This window comes from Bombina bombina, chromosome 7 (genome assembly GCF_027579735.1).
Source record: "Bombina bombina isolate aBomBom1 chromosome 7, aBomBom1.pri, whole genome shotgun sequence".
Classification (NCBI taxonomy): domain Eukaryota; kingdom Metazoa; phylum Chordata; class Amphibia; order Anura; family Bombinatoridae; genus Bombina; species Bombina bombina.
Genome location: NC_069505.1, coordinates 247356721 through 247366977, shown reverse-complemented (window position 1 = coordinate 247366977; position 10257 = coordinate 247356721). Strand labels below are relative to the sequence as shown.

At 40.0% G+C, this 10257-nt stretch overlaps 1 protein-coding gene across 1 annotated transcript in view; it reads left to right on the top strand.

The window, feature by feature from the left end:
* The first annotated feature begins 4535 nt into the window (after positions 1-4535).
* SUCLG2 (succinate-CoA ligase GDP-forming subunit beta) overlaps positions 4536-10257 on the top strand; it is a 641499-nt gene continuing 635777 nt past the window's right edge. Inside the window, exon 1 of the mRNA XM_053720692.1 lies at positions 4536-4666. Within this exon, the coding sequence (XP_053576667.1) occupies positions 4586-4666 (81 nt within the window). The 5' untranslated portion in view covers positions 4536-4585. The remainder of the gene's footprint in view (positions 4667-10257) is intronic.

The window sequence follows — 10257 nt, the reverse complement described above, 5'->3', positions numbered from 1 at the left end:
AATAGTGTAGATATGTGTAGGGGACATTACATATGACAAATAATAATGTGACTTCTGTCACTCAGCAGTGTAGCTATGTATAGGGGACATTACATATGACAAATAATAATGTGACTTGTCAGTAGTGTAGCTATGTGTAGGGGACATTACATATGACAAATAATAATGTGACTTTTGTCACTCAGTAGTGTAGATACGTGTAGGGGACATTACATATGACAAATAATAATATGACTTGTCACTCAGCAGTGTAGCTATGTGTAGGATAGGGAGACATTACATATGACAAATAATAATGTGAATTTTGTCACTCAGCAGTGTAGATATATGTATGGGATATTACATATGACAAATAATAATGTGACTTTTGTCACTCAGCAGTGTAGCTATGTGTAGGGGACATTACATATGTGACAAATAATAATGTAACTTGTTACTTAGTAATGTAGTTATGTGTAGGGGACATTACATATGACAAATAATAATGTGACTTTTGTCACTCAGCAGTGTAGCTATGTGTAGGGGACATTACATATGACAAATAATAATGTGACTTTTTCACTCAGTAGTGTAGATATATGTAGGGGACAATACATATGACAAATAATGTGACTTTTGTCACTGAGTAGTGTAGATATGTGTAGGGGACATTACATATGACAAATAATAATGTGACTTCTGTCACTCAGCAGTGTAGCTATGTGTAGGGGACATTACATATGACAAATAATAATGTGACTTCTGTCACTCAGCAGTGTAGCTATGTGTAGGGGACATTACATATGACAAATAATAATGTGACTTGTCAGTAGTGTAGCTATGTGTAGGGGACATTACATATGACAAATAATAATGTGACTTGTCACTCAGCAGTGTAGCTATGTGTAGGGGATAATACATACAATATCACTGGGCAGTGTAGGGGACATTACATATGACAAATAATAATGTGACTTTTGTCACTCAGCAGTGTAGATATATGTAGGAGACACTACATATGACAGATAATAATTTGACTTTTGTCACTCAGTACTGTAGATATATGTAGGGGATATTACATATGTGACAAATAATAATGTGACTTGTCAGTAAAGTAGCTATGTGTAGGGGACATTACATATGACAAATAATAATATGACTTTTGTCACTCAATAATGTGACTTGTCAGTAGTGTAGCTATGTGTAGGGGACATTACATATGACAAATAATAATGTGACTTTTGTCACTCAGTAGTCTAGATATATGTAGGGGACATTACATATGACAAATAATAATGTGACTTTTGTCACTCAGTAGTGTAGATATATGTAGGGGACATTACATATGACAAATAATAATGTGACTTGTCAGTATTGTAGCTATGTATAGGGGACATTACATATGACAAATAATAATGTGACTTGCCACTCAGCAGTGTAGCTATGTGTAGGGGACATTACATATGATAACACTGGGCAGTGTAGGGGACATTACATATGACAAATAACAATGTCACTTTTGTCACTCAGCAGTGTAGATATATGTAGGGGACATTACATATGACAAATAATAATGTGACTTTTTTCACTCAGTAGTGTAGATATATGTAGGGGACATTATATATGACAGATAATAATGTGACTTTTGTCACTCAGTAGTGTAGATATATGTAGGGGACATTACATATGTTACAAAAAATGAGACTTGTCAGTAGTGTAGCTATGTGTAGGGGACATTACATATGACAAATAATAATGTGACTTTTGTCACTCAGTAGTGTAGCTATGTGTAGGGGACATTACATATGACAAATAATAATGTGACTTTTGTCACTCAGTAGTGTAGATATATGTAGGGGACATTACATATGACAAATAATAATGTGACTTGTCAGTAGTGTAGCTATGTATAGGGGACATTACATATGACAAATAATAATATGATTTGTCATTTAGCAGTGTAGCTATGTGTAGGGGACATTACATACGATATCACTGGGCAGTGTAGGGGACATTACATATGACAAATAATAATGTGACTTGTGTCACTCAGCAGTTTAGATATATGTAGGGGACATTACATATGACAAATAATAATGTGACTTTTGTCACTCAGTAGCGTAGATATATGTAGAGTACATTACATATGACAAATAATAATGTGACTTTTGTCACTCAACAGTGTAGATATATGTAGGGGACATTACATATGACAAATAATAATGTGACTTTTGTCACTCAGTAGTGTAGATATATGTAGGGGCATTACATATGTGACTTATCAGTAAAGTAGCTATGTGTAGGGGACATTACATAATACAAATAATAATGTGCCTTTTGTCACTCAGTAGTGTAGATATATGTAGGGGACATTACATATGACAAATTGTCACTCAGTAGTGTAGATATATGTAGGGGACATTACAAATGACAAATAATAATGTGACTTGTCAGTAGTGTAGCTATGTGTAGGGGACATTACATATGACAAATAATAATGTGACTTTTGTCACTCAGTAGTGTAGATATATGTAGGGGACATTACATATGACAAATAATAATGTGACTTTTGTCACTCAGAGTGTAGATATATGTAGGGGACATTACATATGACAAATAATAATGTGACTTGTCAGTAGTGTAGCTATGTATAGGGGACATTACATATGACAAATAATAATGTGACTTTTGTCACTCAGTAGTGTAGATATATGTAGGGGACATTATATATGACAGATAATAATGTGACTTTTGTCACTCAGTAGTGTAGATATATGTAGGGGACATTACATATGTTACAAAAAATGAGACTTGTCAGTAGTGTAGCTATGTGTAGGGGACATTACATATGACAAATAATAATGTGACTTTTGTCACTCAGTAGTGTAGCTATGTGTAGGGGACATTACATATGACAAATAATAATGTGATTTTTGTCACTCAGTAGTGTAGATATATGTAGGGGACATTACATATGACAAATAATAATGTGACTTGTCAGTAGTGTAGCTATGTATAGGGGACATTACATATGACAAATAATAATGTGACTTGTCATTTAGCAATGTAGCTATGTGTAGGGGACATTACATACAATATCACTGGGCAGTGTAGGGGACATTACATATGACAAATAATAATGTAACTTGTGTCACTCAGCAGTTTAGATATATTTAGGGGACATTACATATGACAAATAATAATGTGACTTTTGTCACTCAGTAGTGTAGCTATGTGTAGGGGACATTACATATGACAAATAATAATGTGACTTGTCAGTAGTGTAGCTATGTATAGGGGACATTACATATGACAAATAATAATATGATTTGTCATTTAGCAGTGTAGCTATGTGTAGGGGACATTACATACAATATCACTGGGCAGTGTAGGGGACATTACATATGACAAATAATAATGTGACTTGTGTCACTCAGCAGTTTAGATATATGTAGGGGACATTACATATGACAAATAATAATGTGACTTTTGTCACTCAGTAGCGTAGATATATGTAGAGTACATTACATATGACAAATAATAATGTGACTTTTGTCACTCAGCAGTGTAGATATATGTAGGGGACATTACATATGACAACTAATAATGTGACTTTTGTCACTCAGCAGTGCAGATATATGTAGGGGACATTACATATGACAAATAATAATGTGACTTTTGTCACTCAGTAGTGTAGATATATGTAGGGGCATTACATATTTGACTTATCAGTAAAGTAGCTATGTGTAGGGGACATTACATAATACAAATAATAATGTGACTTTTGTCACTCAATAGTGTAGATATATGTAGGGGACATTATATATGACAAATTGTCACTCAGTAGTGTAGATATATGTAGGGGACATTACAAATGACAAATAATAATGTGACTTGTCAGTAGTGTAGCTATGTGTAGGGGACATTACATATGACAAATAATAATGTGACTTTTGTCACTCAGTAGTGTAGATATATGTAGGGGACATTACATATGACAAATAATAATGTGACTTGTCAGTAGTGTAGCTATGTATAGGGGACATTACATATGACAAATAATAATGTGACTTTTGTCACTCAGCAGTGTAGATATATGTAGGGGACATTACATATGACAGATAATGTGACTTTTGTCACTCAGTAGTGTAGATAGATGTAGGGGACATTACATATGTGACAAATAATAATGTGACTTGTCAGTAAAGTAGCTATGTGTATGTAGGGGACATTACATAAGACAAATAATAATGTTACTTTTGTCACTCAGTAATGTAGCTATGTGTAGGGAACATTACATATGACAAATAATAATGTGACTTTTGTCACTCAGTAGGGTAGCTTTGTGTAGGTGACATATTACATACGATATCACTGGGCAGTGTAGAGGACATTACAATACAAGTGACAATCACGTGGTTGTTTGTCACTACCGTTACCTGTACTTTAGAGTCAAATAAAATGTTCATGTGGGGGCGGAGCTTGACAAGAGATTTACACGCATTACAACCAATCATCACAAGGAGGCGTACTCTCTGTTATTTCTATTGGACGCCATGAGAGTGACGTGTCACTACTGTAGGATCACACTCTGTTCCGATTAGAAATGGCGGCGCCCATGGCAGTACAGGCTGCAAGAGTTTTGAGAAGTTTGACAGCTAAGAGCGCCCTGCTGTGCCCAGGACAGGTGAGGGGCGAGGGGCAGCGGATAAGAGGAGAGGGAGTCCCGTACAGGGGAGCTGTTACTCAGGCACTGTGAATGGTGAAGGGTCAAATCACTTAATGACCCTGACTGTTATAGGGCACACGACAGGGTTCTTGTGACAAACTTATAGAAGAGAGTGGAGAGAGTGGACAAGATATATAGCTTATGTTGCTAGAAAGGAGTGCATCAGATTACCCTGAAATATGGGGTCGTTACGTTAAATTACATTGGGAGAGGGCTGGGGATACCTGATACTGTGATATGTCAGGTATGCTACTGAGAGAGATCTCATTATCCTGTATGCTGACTGCAGGGTATGGGGTGACCCCACTACCCACACTGTGCAGGGCATGGGTCGACCCCACTGCCCACCCGTTGTGCAGGGCATGGGGTGACCCCACTACCCACGCGCTATGCAGGGTGGGGGGATGACCCCACTACCCACACTGTGCAGGGCACATGGTGACCCCACGTGCATGGCAGGGGGAGACCCCATGCGCTGTGCAGGACAGGGGGCGACCCCGCTACCCACACTGTGCAGGGCATGGGGCAACCCCACTGCCCACTTGCTGTGCAGGGCACGCGGCAAACCCCATGCGCTGTGCAGGGCACGCGTCAAACCCCATGCGCTGTGCAGGGCACGCGTCAAACCCCATGCGCTGTGCAGGGCACGCGTCAAACCCCATGCGCTGTGCAGGGCACGCGTCAAACCCCATGCGCTGTGCAGGGCACGCGTCAAACCCCATGCGCTGTGCAGGGCACGCGTCAAACCCCATGCGCTGTGCAGGGCACGCGTCAAACCCCATGCGCTGTGCAGGGCACGCGTCAAACCCCATGCGCTGTGCAGGGCACGCGGCGACCCCACTGCCCACGCGCTGTGCAGGGCACGCGTCAAACCCCATGCGCTGTGCAGGGCACGCGTCAAACCCCATGCGCTGTGCAGGGCACGCGGCGACCCCACTGCCCACACTCTGTGCAGGGCACGCGTCAAACCCCATGCGCTGTGCAGGGCACGCGGCGACCCCACTGCCCACACTCTGTGCAGGGCACGCGTCAAACCCCATGCGCTGTGCAGGGCACGCGGCGACCCCACTGCCCACACTCTGTGCAGGGCGGGGGGGCGACCCCACTGCCCACACTCTGTGCAGGGCGGGGGGGCGACCCCACTGCCCACACTCTGTGCAGGGCGGGGGGGCGACCCCACTGCCCACACTCTGTGCAGGGCGGGGGGGTGACCCCACTACCCACATGAGATATCATTATCCAACAATGCTGACTGCGGGGTATGGGGTGACCCCACTACCCACACTGTGCAGGGCATGGGTCGAGCTCACTGCCCACGTGCTGTGCAGGGCATGGGGTGACCCCACTACCCACGCGCTATGCAGGGTGGGGGGATGACCCCACTACCCACACTGTGCAGGGCACATGGTGACCCCACTACCCGCGTGCATGGCAGGGGGCGACCCCATGCGCTGTGCAGGGCAGGGGGCGACCCCGCTACCCACAGTGGGAGACATTCAGTATCTCTCAGCAGGAAATGACATTTACTTTTTTTTTCCAGTAGAGGGCAAGGGTTATACAATAATTTTTATAGGGGGGTTGGGTGAAACATTTTGATTAGGAAAGGGGGTAACATTTGCAATTATAGTGAAAGTGTAGACATTCTACCACCTTGAGATAAGAATGGGCAGAGGACGTTAGCTTAGTCAGACACTCTGCAAGATCAACAGTAATTGGCGATGAGCTAGGGGGTTTCTGTGATACTGAGAAAAGAATGGGCAGGTAAAGGTGTATCCCTGCCACCTGAGTGATTTGGGGTACAAGGCCTCAGCGTGACTATAAGTGCATACCAATTTAAGGAGTTAGATGACAGTACATTCTATTTTTTTTTTTTTTTTTAACCCCAACTGTGTTTAAAACTTTTATATAAACCTGAAAGTAACATTTTAACAAAATATGACGAGTTTGGATTCCAGTATTATTGTGTCCATTTAATTTATGTGCAGTTTGAATCTGCATTTACTCACTTGTATGAATGTGATATTAGTACTAGCAAGTGCTTAATGAGTTTTGCATGACTGTTTTTGTTGAAGTTGCTGTGTAAGCAAAGCATTCACGTAATGGAAATACTTTCCCATTCCAGTGTAACTACCATTCAATTTATATTTGGTGGGGAAATTTGCTTGTTCTTTTGTGACATTTACTAAAGCAGCTGCATATAGGTTTGTGTAGTAAGCAACACGTTTGGTAAGTCAAAGGTTAACATGTTTACTTATTAACCAACTATGTTTAAAGGCGGAAGGAAATCCATTAAAATTGTCTGAACACCTGACATAAAATGGGGATCTGTAACCCTGTTTAGTTTACAAATATATTACCAATGCTTATTTTGCAGTTTATCAATGAATTTTCTTATGTTCTCACCCATCACATTATTCTGCAACTGGTAGTGGCTATAGATTGTATACACCTCAACTGTGACCAGCTTGACAGATATTTGTAAAAAAAAAAAAAGCCAATAATAAATGTTTTTGATAAACCAAATCAATAAAATCATATTATTAAACCCTTACAAGGCCACCAAAGAGCAATAATAAAATGCACTAATGTGTTAGGGCATTTTCCTACTGCATTATTGTTTGCATTAAAGGGGCATTCTGGGGAAAATTTAAATGCACATATGTTGACTTACATATTTGAATAGAAACAGATTTGCAATATACATGTATTGGCAAAAATGCTTCTAGTAAAAGTGATTACTGTTTTCTGCATGTGAAGCATAACTAGATATTCTTTGTGAACCAGCATGTTAAAGTGACACAAAACTCATTATTCAGATTAAGTATGCAACTTTCTAATTTACTCATTTTCTTTCTATCTTTATTTAAAAAAAGCAGGAATTGTAAGCATTAGAGCCGGCCCATACTTGGTTCAGCAACTTGGTAGAATTTGCTGATTGGTGGCTAAATGTACCTACCAATCAGCAAGTGCTCTCCAGCTGCTTAACCAAAAATGGGCCGGCTTCTATGCTTACATTCTGCTTTTTTAAATAAAGATAGCAAGAGAATGAAGAAAAATGTATAATATGAGTTAATTAGAAAGTTGTTTAAAACTGCTGCTCTATCTGAATCATGAAACAAAAAAAATGGAGTTTGTGTCCCTTTAAATACTGCAGCTGCTCAGAGCACCAGTGGGGTTTGTATCATGGCAATTAACAAACTGAGTCATTTTCAGATTCTACAAGCACATTAGGCTCTCTGAGCAAGTACTGTGTTTAAAATGCTGGTGCACAGTGCATACTTGGATACACTTTTGAAACAGCTTTTATTAGAAACGTTTTTGCTAATACGTGTATATTACAAAACTGTTTCTATTCAAAACGGAAATGCATCCATGTGGATTCCAATTTTGGCTGGAATGTCCCTTTTAACCTCAGAGTCTCCCCCCCCCCCCCAACATTTAAGGCAGGTATTACATTATAACTCAAGAACACAAACCATCCACAATTATGTTAAATAGTGGTTGAGGACAAGTAATGTATTAATGTTAAAGGATCATTATATTCTGAAATGTATCGTTAATATGAGAACATACTCACCTTGATACTTGCCTGTAGCGCGCCGGAGAGCTGTGCTGATCCTCATAATGCTCATATTCGTGTGACTTCCCAGTGAGCTACAGGTGGCAGAACTCTTCTCCTTTAGTGCAGCCCAGGGGCATGCTCTAATCCAAGCCTTCATAGAGTCAAGGGCCTTATTCTCCTATTAGCACGGCCCCAAACTCTGTAAAAGAGGTTGGATTACTGTGTACCCCTTCTGCGCTAAAGGAGAAGGGATCCACCGCACTAATGTACCTGTAGCGCACTGGAGAGCCGCATGGCGCTGGCCTCTATGAAGAAGTAGAGATTTAGCAAGGCTTCCCAGCATGCTACAGGTAAGTAATACACCTAATTTAAAGAATAACTAATATATTCATGAATTAGATTTGTTATTCTTTAAATCGGTTACTGCAAAAAATGACTGCACATTCCTAGTAAAAATATATATAATCTCTGTATAGCTACCCAAAACTCAGGTGCTTAACACCTGAACAGCCTATAGTGCCCCTAGAAAAATGAGCAACACAACAAACAGAGAGAGTCTGGCACTCTCTTGCAACAACACAACAAACAGAGAGTCTGGCACTCTCTTGCAACAACACAACAAGATTTAAAATTAAAAATGGAAGAGTTAGTTACAGTATTTGCCAAACGGTTGAAGCCCAGGACCATGCCAAGGTCTTTCTCCCTGGGTTCCTTCCTACAGACAGAGGTGATGCAAAAAATGTTTTATTATTATTATTTTTTGAACATTCTATTATAATGTATTAATTTCTGCTTCACGACCAAAACTCTGCTGAGTGAAATAAACAGTTTTCAATCTAGAATTTGCTGTACTTACGAGTCGTCGTCTTAGATAATCTCACCTGATCAGAGAGCTTTACAGAATTGGGTTTAAATAGGGTAAATATAATTGAATTCTTGGATGTTTTTGGAAATGAGTAGTTTGTATTTCTGCTTTTGAAGAGACACTGTTCATGGTATTTCAGTGGCGTGCAGGCTGTTTATACAAACCTAGTGCTATTTTTAGTAACATTTTTATCAAGCTCCTTCATGGAAGTATTCAATGACGTGACTGAATGTTTTTCGTTATTAGCGTTGCAGTGTATATCAGGCATAGGTGGTGTTAAAGGGATATTAACCTCTTTGTGGCAGTGCTAAAGTGTTCACATCGTGATTTCAAGGACGGAATTGGATAATGGGGGTCTACGTGCACAGCTAGACACGCCCCCAGGCTGATCATTGCCTATGTCAAAGGGAGAAGCTGTAGGACACTGTATATGGTAGGACTGTTCCATGCCGTCCTAACGCCGTTAAAGCCCAGCGCTGTTAGGACAGCATGGAATGTCTTAACGGCGTAAAGGGATTAAGCATGTAGCATATATCGGGAAGTAAGCACTGCAGTGGTTTTGCAATTCAAGAGCAGTTCAGGGATACACCTAATGAAAAACCTGTTGGAAACCATATTTCACAGATGGTAAATGAGCCTGTGATGGAGTCTAAGCAATCAATATGTTCAATGCAGCAGGGTCAGTTTAATTTCACCATACTTAAAGGGATATGAAAGCCAACATTTTTCTTTCATGATTCAGATAGAACTTAAAATTTTAAACAACTTCCTAATTGTCTTCTATTATCTATATTATTCTTTATTTTCTTGGTATCATTTGTTAAAGAAGCAGCAATAAACTACTGGGAACTAGCTGAACACATTGGGGGAGCCAGTGACTAGGCATATATGTGCAGCCACCAATCGTCAGCAAGCTTCCCCTGAGCCTACCTAGATATCCTCAAGAAAAGATACCACGAAAACAAAGCCAAGTAGATAAAATAAGTAAATCGCGAAGTTGTTTAAAATGTCATACTCTGAGTTATAAAAATGTCATTTTGACTATACTGTTCCTTTAAGTCTAATGGAAGCACATAATTATCTCTAGGAGTAAGTAGAAAAAAGCCACTTTTTAAAGGCGTT